Here is a 23,912-nt window from a genome sequence, read left to right on the forward strand (position 1 = left end):
AGACAACCTCTCCTATCAACATCCCTGCTCCTCAACACGCCCTTCTCCCAACACCTACACAACTGCTCCGCTTCCACTCCCTATAATTCGTCAACTCCTTCCTCTATCCTTCATGCCCAGAAATCAACTCCCACTCCCCAGACACCAGACCCTGACGACTCCCCCAGATTCATTTCATGCATCCCATCTCACGTGTTTTCATCCCTTCCTCCTCTTTCCCCCTCACCAATTCCCTGGACAACAACTCATGATCCCCACACCCTGGACCACTCCAATTTCCCCCTCCTCCTCTGTACCTCCTACTCTTCCCTTCCCTCTCTCTCCCCCTTCCCCAACTACCTGAAGTACCCCTCCACACCCTGCACCGTCACCCCTTCGTCTCTCACATCCCACTCTCTTCTGCCACCCTGCCCTATGTCCTTCTTGCCCCTCCCCCACTCCCTTCTTCCCACTTCCCCTATCCCCTTCTTCCACCCTACCGCTCTACCCCTTCTTCCATTTACCCCCTACCACTTCTTCCCACCTCCCCCTCCCTCCTTCTCCCCAACCTCCTCTTGCCCCTCCCTTTCAAGTTCTCCTTCCCCCACCCTTTTCAACCACTTCTCCCCTCCCTCCCTACAGTCTTCTTCCCTCTTTCCTCTGCCTTCCCCCCTCTCTACCCTTCCCCTTCACACCCTACCCTCTTCTTCCCCTTCTGCCCTACGCCCTCTTCCTCCCAACCCATCCTTCACCAATCCCTTCTTCCTCTCACACCTACTTCTTCCCCTTCACTCCCTTCCCCCTTCTTCTTCCCTCTGCAACCTCCCCATTCTACCCCTTCTGCCCTTCACCCTTCCCTTCTTCCTCCCACCCCTTCTTCTCTTCACCTCCCCTCCTACATTCTTCCCTATCCCTCTCTCCTTCCCAACCCCTTCACTTCCCCCATTCTTTTCCTTCCCACTACCCCCTCTTCCTTCCCCCCACCCACTCCCCCATTCTTCCCCTTCCCCCACCCACACCCCATTCTTCCCCCCTCCTTCCCCCACCCACTCCCCTTTGTAACCCTCCCCCTACCCACAAACCCTCCACCCCTGCCCCATTCTTCCCCCTCCCTTCCCCCCACTCCCCATTCTTCCCCCTCCCGTTCCCCTCCCCAATCTTCCCCCACGCACTCCCCATTCTTCCCCCTCCCACTCCCCAATCTTCCCCCTGCATTCCCCCATCCACTCCCCATTCTTCCCCCTCCCTTCTCCCACCCACTCCCCATTCTTCCCCCTCCATTCCCCCACCCACTTCCCATTCTTCCCCCTCCCGCCCCTACTCCATTCTTTCCCCTCCCACCTCTGCCCCATTCTTTCCCTCCCCCCTCCCACCCTGCCCCATTCTTTCCCTTCCCCTCCCACCCTGCTCCATTCTTTCCCTCCCCCTCCCCCCCGCCCCATTCTTCCCCCTCCACCCACCCCCTCCCCTCCCTTCCTTCCCCCACCCACTCCCCCCTCCCTTCCCCCACCCACTCCCCATTCTTCCCCTCCCTTCCCCCACACACTCCCCCTCCACCCCTGCCCCATTCTCCCCCTCCCACCCTACCCCTACCCTAATCTTTCCCCTCCCACACACCCTCGCCCTCCTCTCCCCTCCGTAGTTGCATCCCCGCCTCCCGTTCTCCGTCCTGCCAGCCCCTGCCCCTCGGTGGGACTGCGCCTGCGCCCTGCCGCCGCCACTCATTCAGCTCAGCTCCTGTCGGCTCTCCTGTCGCTGAGGTTCAGTGGGAAGGCCGTGTGCATGGCACCGTCTCCGGACTCGGGCTCTAACGCACGGGAGATACACATATCACCCCGACTGCCTTCAGTAATCATACCCGTGTGTTTGTGAAGTCTTTTAGGGAGCGGCTCAGAGCAGCTCAAGGATGCACCAGAGTCGGGGAGAGTGCTGTGCACAGGTCGGGGCCGCGTTGCAGTACTGAACGGACACCGAGGAGAGTTCTCTCGGCATCGGCGTGTGAAGTAGGAGGAGGGGGGAGGGAGGGTAGGGGGAGGCGCTGCTCGGCCCTAGAGCGGCTGCGGCCTAGTCGCCGTACGTGTCCAGCCCCCCCTCCCGCCCTCACGTTCAGCCCACGGAGACCCTCCCCGCTCCGTCTCTCCCTCCCTCCCTCCCTCCGCACCACCATCACCGTCATGGCAGAGGAGCAGCCGCCGCCGCCGCCGGAGCGGGAGCCCCAGCAGCAAACCCGCCGTGCGGAGGGCAGCGGCGCTTTGCCCAGCCTGGTGGCAGGGCTGGCGGAGTCGGAAGCGAGTGCACTGCAGCAGAAACTGAAGAACTCCATCTGGTGAGTGAGCGCAACTAGGGCCTTCTGCATAAACAAGTCCCTGCCTGCCCCTTAGCCGGATATAATAAAACATTAAACTGCAAGCTAATCTATCACACTCCGCATTTTGCTTCTTGTACGTTCGTGTATAGATCTTACTTTAATGTGTTTTTGTTCCGTACATGTTTTAATATATTTCTGGGGTTTTGGAGGAGAGGTGTGAATATTTTTAGTACTTTATTTAAAGACATTGGCATCCTGGTGTTTATGTTTAAATGTGAAAGATCACGCAAGTTTTATCTTTGCATTTTTGTAAAAGACGTTCAGGCATTATTGGTAATATTTTTTTACACCTCCCCCAATTCAGTGTCAAAGGGCGTATAAAGGAAAATGCGCCGAGATCACTTATTCGTGTAGAAATTACATTTTTATAACAATGTCCTTGTATAGAAAAACTGGATTAATCTGGAAAATGTTAACAGATGTCTGGACACTTCTAATCGCAACAGATTAGTTATTTACAGGCAAAATCTGTTTAATGGATTTGTTCTTCCAATGTTTGATATTGAGTTAAAATGCAATACTATAATGTATATTGAATATGCTATGACCAGTTATTGTAATGCACTCTATCAATTGTTGTTTGCCAAAAATATGGTCACCCTGTGTGGTTAGTCCCTCCTTGGGCTTGTATCCTTTGGGGGGAAAAGTGCATCCTTTTTTTTCCCAAGGAAAAACACAGTTTTGTGTTAGATCCTTTCTTTGCTCCTCTTGGTCTGACCTCCAGCAGTCCACAAAATCAGTATTATCTCACCAATTTCCAATGCTCAGTTAATATCTATCCTTACCCTATTTAGGCCTATAGCTGTTCCCATCCGAATCCTATCCATCTCGCCTCTTGTTGAAATGTACTCTGACAGCTGTTTTATTATCACCTTGTGGAGGTCAGTGTCAAAGTTTGACTGATAATACACTATGCAAATAAGGTACTCTAATATTTTATGTATCCCACCAAGATTTGCTGTTACACATTTCTTGGTCATCCAACAGTCTTAAACAACATAAGAAATTCCACTCATATAATTTTTAGTCTGTCATATTTATGATTGTGAGAACATTAATCTTACAATAATCTATTGATTTGTGATCAGTATCCAATGTGCATGAATCTAAATTCCAGGAAAACCTGTTTCATAGTTGATTGATTAACATTTTCTATGTAGTGTATATTGGATTTTGTTTGTGAAGATGATAAGGCTGTAATCTGGCTTCTTAAGGGTTTGATTGTCAAAGCGGTTTCATCTGAACTTGAAATAAGTTTTTTTCCCTAGTTCTAAGATGGGCTGCCAGATGTAGCAGACGTGAAATGGATGGTTCTTGGCCTAGGAATCATCTTGCTTGAAAATGCACCTAGTGGCTGATTATAGTAGAGCATTGCTAAATTTTGATGCTGTTTCTAGTCTACCTTGCTCTTAGAAAATGAACTGTTCCAAGAAAAGCTAGTTTCAAAACTTATTTTACTTGTTACTTTATATCTCCAGCACTATGATATACATTATTCAGGCTAATTACAGTACTTTAAGCCTTCATATCAAATTTGTGTTAAATGTTAGTGATATTTATCTGTTCATTGTTCTTACAAAGATTGTGAATAAATTAATATGCACTGGAATACTTTACAAATTCCATACTGACCATGGGTTACCTTTTGTCGAATATTCAGGGAAAGTAGAATAAGGCTGATGGCAATGCATTGAGAGCCATCACAGACTTGGTGGTCTGAATAGTGTTCTCCAATTTTGAAAGAAAATGTTTCTATAGCCTCAAAATTTGCATTTTTCAGCTGTCAAATTAGAGTGGAGTATTTTTGTTTAAATGAATATGAACTATGACATTGTGTTGAAGGATGCCATCAAATGTATTGAGATTGAGGGCAATTGGCTTGTCGTTTAGACAGCAGCCTGAAATGGTGAGTAAAGAATTTCAGCATATTGTCATTAGCAAGAATTAGCATTCAACTAACTTCCTTTTGTTTAGGCTCAGTTGGATAATAGGTTGTTTTAGAATGTCCGAATTTGCAGACAATTATCATTATGAGCTAATACCAAAAAATTAAAAGGAAGTATGGCATACACAGAAATGCTATGGATGTAGCTACCAAGCATAGAGGTCTTGATTATTCTGCACATTTTATGGATTTTAGATGCCTCATTTTCATGGTATTGTTTGATGGGAAAGGGCCTGTTAATAATTCTGGAGTGGAGGCATTGAACTTGAAGGGAGCTTGACAAGCACTGGGGCTCTTGAACATTGAGAGGTGATTTCTTTAAATGCAAAGTGTTTAGCTGTTTGCATTATGGGGTCCCAATAATTTTGTAGTGCAATCTCATCAATTCAGTTATAAGGGTTATAAAAGAAAATGGTCAACCCAAGTGCATGATGCAACTTAAATAAGGAAAGTAAGGATGAAATTTTAAGGACAAGAGAAAAAGGTTGAGAAACATTAAGCAGCTGGTATGATCCTGAGCTGTAGACTTAAAATCATTTGATTGCATAGTTAGGGTGGATGGAACACTTTAATCTTCTGCGTGAAATAGCAGTGGTTCTCCTGAGGCATTATCCAAACTCCAGACAAAGATTTCTCTTCTCTCCCCCCCCCCCCCCCCCCCATCCCCGCTGATGCTATGGCACCATGTATAGGAGTGAAAGATTCTGGAGCTTCTGAAGTCCCATTGATGGTAGATGTGCACCTGCAGCTGCAATTGCTTTTCACAGGAAGGTGATTGCCAAATACAGAATGCACAACATGCTGAGGAAATTTCAACAATTGTTGGTTGATCCATTTTGGCACTCTACAGAGAGAATCAGAACTAAGTTTGGTCATGATGGAGTTAATTGGAAAATGAGATGTAATTAATAATTTTTTTTGGTTAAGTCATGCCCTTGTCCTGATTTCAAATTGAATACTCTATTAGTACATTGATTATTATGTAGTCCTATTATTGATAACTGCAATAGTTCAACAAGTGAAAGGTATAATTGCAATGTGACAGGCTTACATGGGTGGTTTTTATTAATAATATGAAAGTGTGTGCAGTGTAAGATATTCTCTATTTCTGACCTGTATGGATTACTGATATGAAGCCAATTTATCATTGTTTTCTCTGAAGTAATAATTCTTAGCCATTTTTATATTAATAGCATGTAGAAAAAAGCTGCAGGGAAATGTGTGGTACTTTGTAAACATTCTTTGCATTATCAATTGTCAAAAAGGACCTTGAATATTCAACAAGTATAAATTTCTGGAAGAAATTGGCAAATCTATATGGAATTATTAAAAAAAAACTTAGCCATATATATAATTTTGTGATATAGTAATAGAATATGGGATAAAGTCACAGAGTGGATTTGGGGAGCATTCCAAGGTGCGAGGGCAGCAGCGTTATTGATTGATGAGGAGTGCAAAGATGTCATATGGTTATATCTTTTATGTAACCTTACAACCATTGAGTATATTTGCATTGTCCCTGTTTGGTTCAAGGGGATGGTTTACTCAGCAATATCTTTTTGATTCCAATCTCACATCCTCATTATATATGTATACAGGTGTTTTTATTTTTAAGGCAAAATGCTTTCATATTTTATAAACAATGGGTTTTAATTATGGGTGCTATGAAAATAACTAAATTTGATACTGCTTTTTGTATATGTGGCTGACAATTTTTTGTAAGTCCCATGTTATGTGCCTTTAACTGGTGTACTTGTGGAGTTGTCAATTTCATTGGTAGTCTGGTTACAGTAATCTTTGTTTTGATTTAATGTGCAAGCAGCTCCTGTTTCAATCCATAGCCTGACCTGCTTTCCCCCAGTGATTTCATTATTTACGCCTTACAACTGTCTTGACTTTGGAAATTTTATGATGTCATCCTTGCAACACAACAAATGTTTTTCTTGATTCTGATATGGTAATTTAAGTTGCAAACAAAACACATTTGTACCTGCTAGGATACAGTGTTTATCTTGTATGCTGACTTGGGTTCTTAGTGGCTTAAAAAGATCTGACCCTCTATCTCTTTATGATTGCCTTCACTACAAAAATAAATTGTTTCCTTGCAACATTGTGTGGTGTGATTTTTTAAAATAATATATATGTTTCTCTCTTTTCTATTAAAATCCTTAAATTTGTTAATAATTTTTCTGTTTTCCTTGCTTGTGGAAAGATAGGTTTCAACACCAGGTGGGATAGGTGGTTTAGATGAGACTTGGTAGAATTGAATGGAACATGTGGGAGAGTGGCTGTGCAATAGAAGATCATCTGGGATCTCAGTGAATGGCAAGGCAGGTGTGATGGGCTGGACATATAGCATTGAAGAGTACAGCACAGGAACAGGTCCTTTGACCCACAATGTTGTGCCAACCCCCTAAAAACTAATCCCTCCTGTCTGCATAATGTCCATATTTCTCCAAATTTCTTCCTTGCATTCATGTGGCTAGCTAAATGCTTCTTAAAATCTTCCAATGTAATTGCTTTACCACTGTACCAGGCAGTGCATTCCAGGCATCTTCCACTCTGAGTAGAGAAAACTTGCCCTTTCCATCCCTTTGGAACCTACCCTCTCAGCTTCAATGCATCCCCTCTGGCATTAGACATTTTTACCCTGGGAAAAAGATGCTCCCTGTCTACCCTATCTCTGCCTCTAACAAATCTTTATCAGATCTTCCCTCAGCCTCTGACACGCCAAAGGAAACGACCCAAGATCGTCCAGCCTCTCATGATAACACATGCCCTCTAAACCAGGCAACATCCTGGTAGACCTCTTCTGTGCCCTCCCCAAAGCCTCAACATCCTTTCTACAGTGTGGTGACCAGAACTGTATGCAATACTCCAGATGTGGCCTAACCAGGGTTTTTATAAAAGTGCAACATAACCTCTGGACTTTTGAACTCAATGCCTCGACTAAGAGGATGAGGTTTTGGGGTACTTGGAGACTATTGATAAAATAAGTCAAAGCCAGCATTATTTCTGTAAAGGGAAATCTTGCCTGACAAATCTGTTGGAGCTCTCTGAGGAAGTAACAAGCAGAGTGGACAACGGAGAGGCAGTGGATGTCATTAAATTGGATTTTCAGAAGCATTTGATAAGGTGCCACACATGAGGCTGCTTAACAAGATAAAATCCTATGGCATCACAGGACAGATTCTGGCATGGATGGAGGAATGGCTGACAAGCAGGAGGCAGTGAGTGGGAATAGGGGTCTCAGCCCGAAACGTCGACTGTACCTCTTTCTAGAGTTGCTGCCTGGCTTGCTGTGTTCACCAGCAACTTTTATATGTGTTTTATAAAGGGGACCTTTTCTGGTTGGCTGCCAGTGATTAGTGGCGTTCCTCAGGACCGATTCTTTCCACATTGTCATGGACTAAGATAATGGAATTGATGGCTTTGTGGCAAAGTTCAAGGATGATATGAATATAGTTGGAGGGGTAGGTAGTGCTGAGGAAGCAATGCAATTGCAGAAGGACTTAGACAAATTGGAAGTGTGGACAAACTAGTGGCAGATGGAATACATTGTTGGGAAATGTATGATGATGCATTTTGGCAAAAGGAACAAAAATGCCGACTATCTAAATGGGGAGAAAACTGAAATATCAGAAGTGCAAAGGGACTTGGGAGTCCTCATGTAGGAGGATAGAATAGAGTCCAGCAGAGGTTCACGGGGATGATTCCAGGAATGAAGGGGTTAACATGTGAGAAGCATTTGGCAGCTGTAGGCCTATATTCACTGGAATTTAGATGAATGCAGGGGGATCTCATTGAAACCAACTGAATGTTGAAAGGACTAGATAGGGTGGATGTGGAGAGGTTCATCGAACCTGTACCTCACTGAACATGACAATAAAAACAATTTGAAAAGTTTTTGTGGTGGTGTCCAGATTAGAAGCACAGCCTCAAAATTTAGGGGTGACCTTTTGGAACAGAGGTAAGGAGAAATTTGTTTAGCCAGAGAGTGTTGAATCTGTGGAATGCTCTGCCACAGATAGCTGTGGAGGCCAAGACCGTGGCTATATTTAAAGTGAAAATTGATAGTTTCCTGATTTGTCAGTGCATCAAAGGTTATGGCAAGAAGGCAGGTGTATTGGGTTGAGTGGGATCTGGGATCAGCCATGATTGAATGGTGGAGCAGACTCGATGGGCTGAATGGCCTGATTCTGCTCCTATGTCTTACGGACTAATAAAAGCAAGCATTCCATAAGTCTTAACCACCCTATCAACTTGTGTAGCCACTTTCATGGAGCTATGAACTTGGACCCCAAGATCTCTCTGCTCAGCAACACTTTTAAGGGTCTTGCCCATGACAGTGTACTATCTCCTTGCATTTTCCTGACCAAGGTGCAATACCTCACATTTATCTGGGTTAAACTCCATCTGTCATTTCTTTGCCCATATCTGCAACTCATCTATGTCATGTTGTGATCTTTGCCAGTCTTCTACACTATTCACAACTCCACCAATCTCGGTATCATCCACAAATTTACTAATCTACCCATCTACATTTTCATCCCAGGTCATTTATATACATCACAAACAGCAGAGGTCTCTGCACAGATCCCTGTGGAACTCCACTTATTATAGACCTCCAGCTTGAATAAGTCTCTTCAACCACAACCCTCTGTCTTCTATGCACAATCCAGTTCTGAATCCAAACAGACAATTCGCCACGGATTCCATGCACCTGAATCTTCTGGATTAGCCTCCAGTGAAGGATTTTGTCAGACGCCTTACTAAAATCCTTGGGCACAACATCCACTGCTCTACCCTTGTAAATCTCTCTCGTCACCTTGTCATAAAACTCAATCAAGTTGGTAAGGCACGACCTGCCATGCATAAAACCATGCTGGCTCTGTTTAATTAGGCCTTGGCTTTCATCTTATCCCAAAGAACTTTCTACAGCAGTTTCCCTACGACTAACGTGAGACTCACCAGTCTATAGTTCTCAGGATTTTCTCTTGTTCTCTTTTTTAAATAGAGGTACAATATTAGCCACTTGCCAGTCCCCTGGGACCTCACGTGTACCGAGAGGAGACACAAAAATTCTGATCAAGGCCCCATCAATTTCACTTCTTGCCTCCAATAACCTGGGGTAAATCCTATCAGGCCCTGGGGACTCAACCACCTTAATACTCATTAGGAGGCCTGGCAGTACATTCTCCTTGACCTCAAAACACCCTAACATTTTATACACCCAGCACTGAGACAGACATAAATAAATAAGCTGTAAATATCAATGACATGAGACGAAGAATCCTTGAAAGTGAGTCCTGAACCTGGTGATGAGTTCTTAGGCTCCTGTACCTCTTTCCTGATGGCAGCGGTGAGAAAAGAGCATGGACTAGATAGTAGGGGTCCTTGATAATGGTTGCTGCTTTTCTGTGACAACGCTTTGTATAAATGTGGTCAATGGTGGGGAGGGCTTTACCCATGATAGACTGGGACTTATACCTATTCTGTAAGATTTTGCTTCCAAAAATATTTGGTGTTTCCATACCAGGCCATGATGCAACCAGTGAATATACTCTTCACTCCACATCTACAGAAGTTTGTCAGAGTTTTAGATGACATGCCGAATCTTTGAAAACTTGTAATAGCTCTTGTGTGCCGGCCCTAAGACAGATCCTCCGAAATGGTAATGCTGGGGGTTCATTTGCACAAGGAGGTATTGAGACCTAGGTCTTGAAGTTTATTGATATGTTTTGAGGGGATGATAGTTTTGAATTCCGAGCTGTGGTCAATGAAGAGCATATTGACGTATGGATCTTCACACTCCAGATTTTCCAGGGTTGAGTGAAGAGCCAGTAAAATGGCATCTGTTGTGACAGCAGGCAAATTGGAGTGGATCTTAGTAGCTTCTCAGACAGGAGTTGACATGTTTTATCACCAACCTCCCAAAGCACTTCATCATAGTGGATATAAGCGCTACTGGATGATAGTCATTAAGGCAGGTTGCTTGGGCGCCGGTATAATTGAAGCCTACCTGAAACAGGTGGGTACCTCATACTGCCGAAGCAAGAGGTTGGAGATACCAGTGAACACTCCAGCCAGTTTATCAGGGTGGGTTTTTAGTTCTTGGCCTGGAGCCCTGTCTGGGCCAGATGCATTGTGTGCGTTCACCCTCCAGACTGATGCTCTCACGTCAGCCTCAGAGATTAAAATCATTGGGTTGTCAGGGTCTGTGGGAGTTTGTGAAGGTGCGTCCATGTTTTGTCAGTCAAAGTCAGCAGTAAATGCACTGGGAGCAAAACCTTGTCACAAATGTCACTTCCTTTTGTAGGAGGTGATAGCCACAGCTGTTGAACGTCCTTCTGTGATTCCAGTTTGGTCTGGCATTGTCATGTCGCATGTGAGATAACTTTCCAAAGGTTGTACCTGGACCTCTCGTATTTTATAAGAGGCAATTTTCCATGGGTCATTTAATTTCAGAACAAAGCAATGTACTTTTATATTTGAGATTATGGATAGTAGAAGTATGATTTTTAAGGACAGAAAATAATAAAAAAAATTGAGTTAAAGCTTCATCTGTATAGAAGGACAAGTGTTTCTGAATCAATGACCCATCAACATGATTGATAAAATCCACATATTTCCAAAGATGCTGCCTGACCGTTTGAGTATTGAGCAATTCATCATTTTGAAAGCCTGTTTAATTTCTGTTATACTTTTTTCCTTTAAAATGAGGCTGTTTCATTTTTTAAAAAAAACTGCAGGTGCAGTTTTAAATCTGAATTTAAAAAACACAGTGCTAGAAGATGCTCAGTGATTCAGGCAATGTTTGTAGAATGAGGAACAGGTTAACCTTGAGGTCCAGGACCCATTGTTGATATCTGATTATGTTAAGCTTTTGTTTTTAACATGATAACCCCGCCTCCCTTTCCTAGTAACTTTCTAGTGAACTGTTTCTTGCTCTTCCTGACCATATAAAATCCTTCCTATAATGGAATACACAACAATCCGTTAGACTCTTATCAATCCGTTAGATTCATTAGCACGTTTGAAATTGTTTTGTCTCTATGTACTTCATCCTGAATCCTAATTAACTTTTTCAATTTACACCTGCCAGTTTTAAAAATCCTTGGATTTCTCTCCCTGCATTCGTTGACTCTTATAATGTCTTCTGTATCCTCTTAAAGGCTTGTCATGTCATGTTTTTCATGTCGTTTAAATTTAATATAAAAGTTTACATTCCTTTTAAACCTAGTAGGAAGACCAAGATCTCTGAGGAATTCTGTTAATCATTTTCCATAAATCTGAAATCTATTTTTTCTTGTCTCTGCACCTACTTTCCCTATTCTTGCTAGGGCAGTGGTGGTGAACTCATGGCACGAGTGCCCAGGATGGTGCTCACGCATAGTATTAAAATACACAATATGCACAATTATCCCTACTGCTAAATGAAGCAGCAGATGATTTTTTTACAACCCGAGAGTAGTGAGATGTTTTCACAGGAAACGTCTCACGCGGGCTTGGCGAGAGCTGGGCGATTGCGAGAGCTTATGACATTAGATATGTTTTGAAATCCACACAGACCTGGTGTACAAATCTGTATTTGGATAGTAAACAGTTCTAACAATATTACTCATTTTATAGAAACCATAGAAAACTACAGCACAGAAACAGGCCTTTTGGCCCTTCTTGGCTGTGCTGAACCATTTTCTGCCTAGTCCCACTGACCTGCACATGGACCATATCCCTCCATACACCTCCCATCCATGTATCTGTCCAATTTATTCTTAAATGTTAAAAAAGAACCCGCATTTACCACCTCATCTGGCAGCTCATTCCATACTCCCACCACTCTCTGTGTGAAGACGCCCCCCCCAATGTTCCTTTTAAACTTTTCCCCCCTCACCCTTAACCCATGTCCTCTGGTTTCTTTCTCCCCTTGCTTCAGTGGAGAAAGCCTGCTTGCATTCACTCTATCTATACACATCATAATTTTATATACCTCTATCAAATCTCCCCTCATTCTTCTATGCTCCAGGGAATAAAGTCCTAACCTATTCAACCTTTCTCTGTAACTGAGTTTCTCAAGTCCTGGCAACATCCTTGTAAACCTTCTCTGCACTCTTTCAACCTTATTTATATCCTTCCTGTAATTTGGTGACCAAAACTGAACACAATACTCCAGATTCAGCCTCGCCAATGCCTTATACAACCTCATCATAACATTCCAGCTCATACTCAATACTTCGATTAATAAAGGCCAATGTACCAAAAGCTCTCTTTACGACCCTATCTACCTGTGATGCCACTTTTAGGGAATTTTGTATCTGTATTCCCAGATCCCTCTGTTCTACTGCAGTCCTCAGTGCCTTACCATTAACCCTGTATGTTCTACGTTGGTTTGTCCTTCCAACATGCAATACCTCACACTTGTCTGTATTAAACTCCATCTGCCATTTTTCAGCCCATTTTTCCAGCTGGTCCAAGTCCCTTTGCAGGCTCTGAAAACCTTCCTCACTGTCTACTACACCTCCAATCTTTGTATCATCAGCAAATTTGCTGATCCAATTTACCACATTATCATCCAGATCATTGATATAGGTGACAAATAACAATGGACCCAGCAGTGATCCCTGTGGCGCACCACTAGTCACAGGCCTCCACTCAGAGAAGCAATTCTCTACTACCACTCTTTGGCTTCTTCCATTGAGCCAATGTCTAATCCAATTTACCACCTGTCCATGTATACCTAGCGACTGAATTTTCCTAACTAACCTCCCATGCGGGACTTCGTCAAAGACCTTACTGAAGTCCATGTAGACAACATCCACTGCCTTCCCTTCATCCACTTTCCTGGTAACCTCCTTGAAAAACTCCAATAAATTGGTCAAACATGACCTACCACGCACAAAGCCATGTTGACTCTCCCTAATAAGTCCCTGTCTATCCAAATGCTTGTAGATTCTGTCTCTTAGTACTCCCTCCAATAACTTACCTACTACCGGTGTTAAACTTACCAGCCTATAATTTCCTGGATTACTTTTTGATCCTTTTTTAAACAACGGAACAACATGAGCCACTCTCCAATCCTCCGGCACCTCACCCGTAGACAGTGACATTTTAAATATTTCTGCCAGGGCCCCCGCAATTTCAACACTAGTCTCCTTCAAGGTCCGAGGGAACACCCTGTCAGGTCCCGGGGATTTATCCACTTTAATTTTCCTCAAGACAGCAAGCACCTCCTCCCTTTCAATCTGTACAGTTTCCATGATCTCACTACTTGATTCCCTTAATTCCATAGACTTTATGCCAGTTTCCCTAGTAAATACAGATGCAAAAAACCTATTTAAGATCTCCCCCATTTCCTTTGGTTCCGCACATAGCCGACCACTCTGATCTTCAAGAGGACCAATTTTATCTCTTACAATCCTTTTGCTCTTAATATACCTGTAAAAGCTCTTTGGATTATCCTTCACTTTGACTGCCAAGGCAACCTCATGTCTTCTTTTAGCCCTCCTGATTTCTTTCTTAAGTATTTTCTTGCACTTCTTATACTCTTCAAGCACCTGATTTGCTCCCTGTTTCCTATACACTTCATACAACTCCCTCTTCTTTATCAGAGTTGCAATATCCCTTGAGAACCAAGGTTCCTTATTCCTATTCACTTTGCCTTTAATCCGGACAGGAACATACAAACTCTGCACTCTCAAAATTTCTCCTTTGAAGGCTTCCCACCTACCGATCACATCTTTGCCAGAGAACAACCTGTCCCAATCCACGCTTTTTAGATCCTTTCTTATTTCTTCAAATTTGGCCGCCTTCCAGTTCAGAACCTCAACCCTAGGACCAGATCTATCCTTGTCCATGATCAAATTGAAACTAATGGTGTTATGATCACTGGAACCAAAGTGCTCCCCTACACAGACTTCAGTCACTTGTCCTAACTCGTTTCCTAACAGGAGATCCAATATTGCATCCCCTCTAGTTGGTCCCTCTATATATTGATTTAGAAAACTTTCCTGAACACCTTTTACAAACTCTAAACCATCTAGACCCCTAATAGTATGGGAATCCCAATCAATATATGGAAAATTAAAATCCCCTACCACCACAACTTTGTTTCCTGCAGTTACCTGCTACCTCTCTGCAGATTTGCTCTTCCAAGTCTCGTTGACTATTAGGTGGTCTGTAATACAATCCCACTAATGTGGCCATACCTTTCCTGTTTCTCAGCTGCACCCATAAGGACTCAGTGGACAAGCCCTCTAATCTGTCCTGCCTGAGCACTGCTGTAATATTTTCCCTAACAAGCATTGCTACTCCCCCACCTTTCATTCCTCTGCCTTGATCACATCTGAAACATCAGAACCCTGGAATATTAAGCTGCCAGTCCTGCCCCTCCTGTAGCCAAGTTTCACTAATTGCTATAACGTCATAATTCCACGTGTCAATCCACGCCCTCAACTCATCCGCCTTCCCCGTAATACGCCTAGCATTGAAATATATACACCTCAGAAGATTTTTACCACCACTCACAACCTTTCTATTAGCGGATTTGTTTGAGCTTTTAACATCATTTATTTTCACCCCAGCCACACTGTCAGCTCTGGCACTCTGATTCCCATCCCCCTGCAAATCTAGTTTAAAGCCTCCCCAACAGCACTAACAAACCTCCCTGAAAGGATAGTGGTCCCCCTGTAGTTCAAGTGTAACCCGTCTCTCTTGTACAGGTCCCACCTGCCCCAGAAGAGGTCTTAATGATCCTGAAATCTGAAACCCTGCCCCCTACACCAGTTCCTCAGCCATTTGTTCATCTTCCAGAGCATCCTATTCCTACCCTCACTGGCACGTTGCACAGGTAGCAATCCTGAGATTACCATCCTCGAGGTCCTGCTTTTCAACTTCCTTCCAAGCTCTCTATACTCACTCTCCAGGACCTCTTCACTCTTCCTTGCTATGTCATTGGTACCGATGTGCACCACGACATCTGGCTGATCACCCTCCCACTTCAGAATGTCATGCAATGGATCAGAGACATCCCTGACCCTGGCACCCAGGAGGCAACAAACCATCCTGGATTCTCTGTCATGACCACAGAACCTCCTATCTGTACCTCTAACTATCGAGTCCCCTATCACTACTGCTCTCCTCTTTTTCCACCCTGCTTTCTGCACTGCAGAGCCAGACTCAGTGGCAGAGATCTGTCTACTGCAGCTTGTCCCAGGTAAGTCATCCCCCCCGCAACAGTATCCAATGTGGTATACTTGTTGTTGAGGTGAATGGCCACAGGGGAACCCTGCTCTGCCTGCCCTTTCCTCTTCCCTCGCCTGACAGTGACCCAATTTCCTGTGCCCTGCTCCTTTGGCGTAACTACCTCCCTGTAGCTACTATCTATAATCTCCTCATTCTCCTGAATGATCCAGAGGTCATCCAGCTCCTGCTCCAGTTCCCTAACGCGGTTTGTTAGGAGCTGCAGCTGGATGCACTTCTTGCAGGTGTCGTTGTCAGGGACACCGGAGGGCTCCCTGACTTCCCACATCCTGCAAGAGGAGCATTCCAACATCCTGCTTGGCATTCTCTCTACTCTAAACAATCTGAACAAAAAACTTACTGGAACCTACCCTGGCCTCTGCCTGTTCTTGCCGAAGCCTGTTGAGCCAAAGCCGTCCCACTCTGACTCAGTCCGCTCCGACGATGGCCGCTGTATATGGTGGTCTGCTTTTAAACCTTGGCACACTACGTCACACGCCTGCGCGGTGCAGACCCTCCTCCCCGAGCAATGTTTTTAAAAAAAACACGACTTTTTCTACCCGATTTCTTCACTCCTTTCTTCAGCTTCGACTCAAACAAAAACCGTTGAAAATTTCTCTTTTTAAACCTTGGCTTTAAGTATTTACTTATTTGGAGATGCAGCACAGTAATATTTAGGAATTTGTTATTTTTCAATTGTCTTTTTACAAGATTAATTTTTGAACAGGTTTTCTAAAATCATTCGTTTATTTCAAACTGTCTCTGTCTATTAATAGTAAAACAACGATCACACATAAATAAGCAAAAGGACTTAAAAGTCCATAATCATTGTTACTAATTTGTTAATGATAATCTCTGCTCAAAATTACCATGACACATGAGATAATTTTTTTTTAGAAGATTATTGCCAATTTGGACACATTCTTTCAAAAAGGTTTGCCACAGTGCTGGGATTACTCAGATTGTGCACGATACTAGCTGGAGCAGCACAAGCCAGATTTCTAGTTTGTGAAGAAACTGGCTAATATTTTAGCACAAAGTAACAACTTCGTTGATCTTTTTGAAATGGTTCAATAATACTTTCATAAAGAAACCCTCCTGTACCTATTTCAGGGTCCTCTAGTAATTTGGTTGATGTACATCTCCATGGAACATTTGCAATGATTCTGCACATGATTGTCCCTGTGTTTTACAAAGAAAATATTCACATTGATTCTTATTAACAGGAAGTAGATGATACTGCTCCAAATAAAACTTGGCGAGCTGACTTGATCTGTTGTGGTTTTTGTGAAGCACTGTTTAAAGAATTCTAGGATTTTAACAGTGGTGTTGATAAAAGAATGAATTTGCTAGTTTTTGCATTATAGTTTACTGTTGATAAAAATAATTTATCTCACGTTTGTCTGATGGTGGGTAGTTTTGATTGCTAAGTTGAGCTTATGTAGAAAACCACTTGACCAATTTCACAAAGGTGGCAAGGGTTCACCCTTTCATATATTTAGGCATTCTCGCTCTATAACCAATGTTCTGGGGAATTCAGGCAGGCTTAATGGCTTTCTATCATCCTTCAGCATAATTATGTCTTGGCTTTATTAGACCCTGAAATTACCACTTTGGATGTGATGCACAGTGATGGTTATTTTACAGAAAACAGAGTTTGCAACATTGTGTACTTGTCCGTTTTCCTCTGCTTGGTGTAACAAGTTCCCTCATTTCCAGTGCATTTACAGTGAGAAGGATCCTAAAATTGGCTTGCTATGGTTACATGGTTTATGTAAAAACAAAACTGGTAGTACAGTAAATTGTGACTGAATCAATGTGTTTTTGCCTAAGCGGTGAAAGAAATGTTCACTTTCTAATGGATTCTTACAGCTTAGAATTTACAGTGTAAAATGGAAGGAAAAATTTAAATATTTTTTGACTATTTTCCTTGCCCTCATCACCAGATTTTGGGGGTAGAGGTGGGGGGGGGGGTTTGCAGAAATGCTCGTTTTCTGGTGTCCATCTGGGGTAATTGTTTGGAGACCTCATACTTAAGATCACTTTACTCTTCTCTGCAGTGTGAAGCAGCTTGTGGTAAATTGTAGTATGGATTTTGTAACTGGCTTGGAGTATGACCTTTCATCCCAAATAATTAATGCAGGTTAGGTCCTGAATCAACTTCCAGCAAATCCACCCTTATTGATCCAATAGACCCCAAGAAGGTTTGTTTACACCCTGACAAAGAATATTAAGGGCCATTTGCTATAAATGCTAAAATCAATCTTGTAGTTTTATTCCACAACTCCAATACCAATGAGTACATGAACAAAATACTTGGGGAGCATTTTTTCCTGTTAAATGGCTATAAATGGAATATGGCAGGAATTTCCCCCAACTAATAGGCCTTTATTTACAACTCAGTTAAATTTTTCGGGAATAACTTTTTCCTCTTACTGCATGCCAGTTAGCCCAACAGCAGAGCAGATGCGGTCATTCTGGCATCTGTCCCTTCCTTTTTAATACTGATGAAGGTTCTCAGCTGAACCGTCAACTCTCCACTTCCCTTCCAAAGTGTTACCTTACCTGCTGAGCTCCTTTTGTGTAGGTTGCTCAACATTTCCAGGATCTGCAGAACCTCTTGCATCTCAGTGGAGCAGATGTAATACTGTTGCTGATAGTTAACCTTAGTGTGGGCACGTGGCCAAGTAGTTAAGGCATTGGACTAGCGACCTGAAGGTTGTGAGTTTGTGAGTTTGAGCCCCAGCTGAGGCAACATGTGTTGTGTCCTTGAGCAAGGCACTTAATCACACATTGCTCTGCGACGACACTGGTGCCAAGCTGTATGGGTCCTACTGCCCTTCCCTTGGACAATATTGGTGTTGTGGAGAGGGGAGACTTGCAACATGGGCAACTGCTGGTCTTCCATACAACCTTGCCCAGGCCTGCGTCCTGGAGAGTGAAGACCTTCCATGGTCTCACAAGACCAACGGATGATTTTTTTTTTCAATTTAACCTTAATTTAGCATAGGAATTCATTCCTGGAAAATCACGTCATTAAGATAAATTGCATAAACCAAAAAGGCTGAGAGAAATGCATTTAGGATACAGTGCAATTCTATGTATGGCGAATAATGCACCATTTATTAGGGTAAAAAGACTTACATTGAAGGTGACATACTCCGAAGAGTCAAAAGTATGATAGTGCAAGTTTATAAATTCTTCGGGCTGTATGATATCATATGTAAAGTGTATGAAGTTCCTAACGTCTAGAGACTTCTCCTCACTACATTTAAGGAATGCTTATACAGATAGACAAGATCCACCATTCAGACCCATTTCCCGAGACTTATTCTCTCTTGTATGCCATCAGCTTTTCATCCATCCGTCATAGGAACAACTTGTAGTAGTCAGTTTTCCCACCATTTAGCACATCTTTGGGATGTGGGAAGAAATGAGAGAGGCTGGGTAAAAACCTACATGGTTGCAGGAAGAAATTGCACATTCCATACAAACAGCATTTAGGATTAGGATTGAACTTGAGTGTGGGAGGCTTTTCAAGAGAGGACTGACAAAGAACCTGCTTTAAAATATTTAACACAAACATTTAGGAAAAACCTCTAAGTCAGGTAACATTTCTCAAGAGATTTATTTAATGACGTGATTTTCTTCTAAAATCTAATGAAAGCATATTAAGCACTAACAAATAATTGATAATGTTAAAATCACAAGTACGCATCTTATTTTTCCCATGGGGCTGTGACTGGTTTAAATGAATGTATTCACTATTCCTACATTGGCAGTCCTTATGAGCTAGATGTTAAGTGCATGATGCTGCTTTCTTCAGTGAGTTATTGTTCCACTGCTTCTCTGGTGAGTCCCACAATGGAGTAAAGATCAGATGTAGACACAACTGACTATCAGGTACTCTCAGATTTCCTCATTTGAGCATGTGCTGAAGTTTAAGACTTCCTGAGATACACATGGCTGGTGACCAATTTCCTTTGCAGCTACTAACATTCGGGCTTTAGCCCAATATTCCAAGTTATTGACTATTAATTGCATCCTAAATGTTGCAGATGTAATGGGTTTTAAGCTAGAACAAAGGCAGGTCCATGGTAGATTCTGAAAGTAGGAATGATTAGAGATGATGCAAAACAAAAATATGTGCAATGCAACATAAAAGATAGGTCACAAGGAGTTGAAACTTACAATAATCATTCCTGGAATATCAGTTTTGCCTGTTTGTTATGTAATAGGTAGAACTCATAATTGCATGTACCTCTGACAGGGCCTCTTTAGCACCAAATTAAATTGCTTTGGGATAGCTAAATGTATTCTGCAAATGTTATTAGAGAAGTTTTTTATAAATTAGATAAAAGATGCAGAGAAATTGGAATTTTATTATCTGATCTTGGTTGGGTAGCTGCACAACATGGTTACAAGAGAAGATAAATGTAGGAGGAAGAAGTATGTGTGTGGGAGAATATGGATTTGGTCATTGGGGCTGCATGCCGTATCTTGTTCAGATATCACAGATTGCCATTAACACACCTAAGGGATAAGTCTCACTAAGAAAAATTGAAAGAGTATAGATTGCACAGCCATATAGTCATCTCTAATTTGTCTTAGAATATGAGGAAAAGGAACAAGGGTAGGCCTTGGTGTTCTTCAGACTATGATTTCCGTGTAATGTCAGATCAAATGATAATTTTGTGTACCTGTTATGTAATCAGCTGTTTTCATCACACATGAGAACATAAGAAATAGGAGCAGGAGTAGGCCATCTGCCCCATCGAGCCTGCTCCGCCATTCCAATTATGGCTGATCTGGCCATGGACTCATCTCCACCCCGTAACCCTTAATTCCCCTGCTATGCAAAAATATATCCAACCTTGACTTAAAGATATTTACTGAGCTAGCCTCCACTGCTTCATTAGGCAGAGAGTTCAACAGATTCACCACTATCTGGGGAAAAAGCAGTTCCTCCTCATCTCCATCTTAAATCTACTCTCTCCCCCTCCACCACCCCCGAATCTTGAGGCTATGTCCCGTAGTTCTAGTCTCACCTACTAGTGGAAACAACTTTCCTGTCTCTGTTATTTATCCCTTTCATAATTTTATGTTTTTATAAGATCTCGTCTCATTCTTCTGAATTCCAGCGAGTACAGTCCCAGGCGACTCAGTCTCTCATAGTCTAACCCCTTCATGTCTGGAATCAACCTGGTGAACTTCCTCTGCACCGTCTCCAAAGCCAGTATATCCTTCCTCAAGGAGACCAGAACTGCACACAGTACTCTAGGTGTTGCCTCACCAGTATACTGTACAGTTGCAGCACAACCTCCCTGATCTTAAATTCAATCCCTCTAGCAAAGAAGGCCAATGTTCCATTTACATTCTTGATAGCCCACTGCACCTGCAAACCAAATATTTGTGATTTATGCACAAGCATTCCCAAGTCCCTCAGCACAGCAACATGCTGCAATTTTTTGCCATTGAAATAATAGCCTCATTTTTCCTTCCAAAGTGGATGACCTCACTTTTACCAACATTGTACTCCATCTACCAGACCCTTGCCCACTCACTTAACCTATCTATATCTCTCTGCAGATTCTCTGTATCTAATGCACAATTTGCTTTTCCACTCAATTTGGTATCATCAGCAAACTTAGATACACTACACTCGATCCCCTCTTCTAGATCGTTAATGCATATTGTGAACGGTTGTAGGCCCAGCACCGACCCCTGCAGTACACTACTCAACCACTGATTGCCAACCAGGGTAACACCTATGTATGCCAACTCTCTGCTTTCTATTAGCTAACCAATCCTCTATACATGCTAGTATATCACCCCCAACTCTATGCATCCTTATCTTATGGATAAATCTTTTAAGTGGCACCTTATCGAATGCCTTCTGGAAATCCAAGTAAATAATGTACATCTGTTCCCTTCTATACACTGCGCATGTTATATCCTCAAAAAAAACTCCAGTAAGTTTGTCAAACAGGACCTGCCTTTGCTAAGTCCATGTTGCGTCTGCCTGATGGATCCATTTCTTTCCAGGTGCCTCGCAATACGTTATCCAGCAAAATCAGAGAAATGATTAACCTCCGTGTTTAACTGGAATGCATCAGAAAGGTTTGAGTCCAATTCCATGTTTGGATTGGTATTCCATTGTGTAAAACATTTTCTGAAAGCAGCTTTTAGTTTTGGGAATACGAGTGTTGACTGAATGGAAGATGAGAGAAAGAGTAGTGACAAGGGAGCAATAAGGGCACAATTTTCTTTGTTAGAATGTGGCAACTTGGAGATCTGTGTAAAAAACTGCTTTTTAATCAAATCTTGGATAAAGGGAAGTTGTAATGGGGTTAGCTTGGATTTACAACAATGATGTGTAAATGAGATTAAGACATTATAAAGAGCTATGGCCTGAATAAAGGGGCACATTGCAGTGGGTGTGAAGTTATGTTTCAGATCCAGAACACAACAGATTTTACATCTGCCACTCTGAACTTTTTTTTTCCTGGACTGTATCAGTTATTACTTATGTAGATTTGGGCACCATGTATCAACAAATCTTAACTTGGTTAGAGGAGTTGAAATGCAAATTGAAGAGAATGGTGCTGAGGATAGTTGGGTGCAATACATGAAAGATCTTAAGAGTATAAGAATTTCAGGTTCTCATCAGTGAAGATTTCTCTGTTATTAGAATCATTTTTTAACACTGACATATGTGAAATGTGTTATTTTGCAGCAGCAATACCGTACAAAGACATAAAAACTATAAATTTCAAAGAAATAGTGCAAAAGAAAAAGGAAGAACCAGGTAGTGTTCATGGCCTTCAAGAACATACTGCACATACCCAAGGCAGAAGCTGCAGATGAACCAAAAGCACTAGATCTGTAGCATTCAAAATTAGTGATCCAAAACTACAAGTCCAGATACGACCTATAAAAGGCTATTTTAATAGTGAAAATGCAATTCCAAATGAAGCTGGAGATAGAATTGGATGTCCAACGGCTCTGCAGGATTTGCAGGTCAACACTTCCTACAATCACAGTTAGGTAAAATCTAAAATCATGAATGGCTATGATGCTTCACTCTTAGGAACTTACTGCTTTTTATGCACAGGTTGAAAGGGAGAATAAGACTACATCTATGAATCCCTGCATCATCTGGTGACCCTGTGATATCTGTCTCTGAGGCCGTAGCCAGAGCATCTTTCAGGAAAGTGTACCCCTGCAAGTTGTCGGGCTCTGATGGCGTACCTGTTAGAGCACTGAAAACTTGTGCCTGTTGTTCCAAAGACGTCTTCAGTCTCTCATCACTGCAGTCGGACTTCCCACTTACTTCAAAAGGCCATCAATCATACCAGTGCCCAAGAAGAGCAGGGTGATTGCTTCAGCAACTATCATTCAGTTGTACTCGCATTTACTGTGATGAAGTGCTTTGAGGGGTTGGTCATAGCTAAGTTAACTCCTGCCAAAGCAAGAACCTGGACTGCTGCAATTTGCCTACAGGTTTACAGCGGATGCGATCTCACTGGCTCTGCGCATAGGACCATAGAACACTACAGCACAGAAAACTGGTCATTTGGCCTTTCTAGTCTGCGCCAAAACTTTATTCCGCTAGTCCCACTGACCTGCACCCAGTCCATAACCCTCCAGACCTCTCCCAACCATGTATCTATCCAATTTATTCTTAAAACTTAAGAGTGAGCCCGCATTTACCACATCAGATGGCAGCTCGTTCCACACTCCTACCACTCTCTGAGTGAAGAAGTTCCCCCTAATGTTCCCCCAAAACCTTTCCCCTTTCACCTTAAAGCCATGTCCTCTCGTATTTATCTCTCCTAATCTAAGTGGAAAGAGCCTATTCACATTTACTCTGTCTATACCCCTCATAATTTTGTAAACATCTATCAAATCTCCCCTCATTCTTCTACGCTCCAAGGAATAAAGTCCTAACTTGTTCAATCTTGCCCTGTAACTCAACTCCTGAAGACCTGGCAACGTCCTAGTAAATCTTCTCTGCACTCTTTCAATCTTACTGATATCCTTCCTATAGTTAGGTGACCAGAACTGCACACAACACTCCAAATCTGGCCTCACCAATGTCTTATACAACCTCACTATAACATCCCAACTCCTGTACTCTGCTTTAATTTATGAATGCCAGGATGCCAAAAGCTTTCTTTACGACCCTGTCTACCTGTGACGCCACTTTCAGGGAATTATGTGTCTGAACTCCCAGATCCCTTTGTTCCTCTGCACTCCTCAGTGCCCTACCATTTACTGTGTATGTCCTACCTTGGATTTGTCCTTCCAAAATGCAACACCTCACACTTGTCTGCATTAAATTCCATCTGCCATTTTCTAGTCCTTTTTTCCAGGTTTTGG

The 23,912-nt window shown here is 42.6% G+C and overlaps 1 protein-coding gene across 1 annotated transcript in view; it reads left to right on the forward strand.

Moving 5' to 3' along the window:
- Nucleotides 1-1,707: 1,707 nt before the first annotated feature.
- Nucleotides 1,708-23,912, forward strand: part of LOC140209867 (DNA-binding protein RFX7-like) — a 102,468-nt gene continuing 80,263 nt past the window's right edge. The window contains exon 1 of the mRNA XM_072278461.1: nt 1,708-2,305. Within this exon, the coding sequence (XP_072134562.1) occupies nt 2,154-2,305 (152 nt within the window). The 5' untranslated portion in view covers nt 1,708-2,153. The remainder of the gene's footprint in view (nt 2,306-23,912) is intronic.

The sequence above is a fragment of the Mobula birostris genome, chromosome 14, assembly GCF_030028105.1.
Source record: "Mobula birostris isolate sMobBir1 chromosome 14, sMobBir1.hap1, whole genome shotgun sequence".
Lineage (NCBI taxonomy): Eukaryota > Metazoa > Chordata > Chondrichthyes > Myliobatiformes > Myliobatidae > Mobula > Mobula birostris.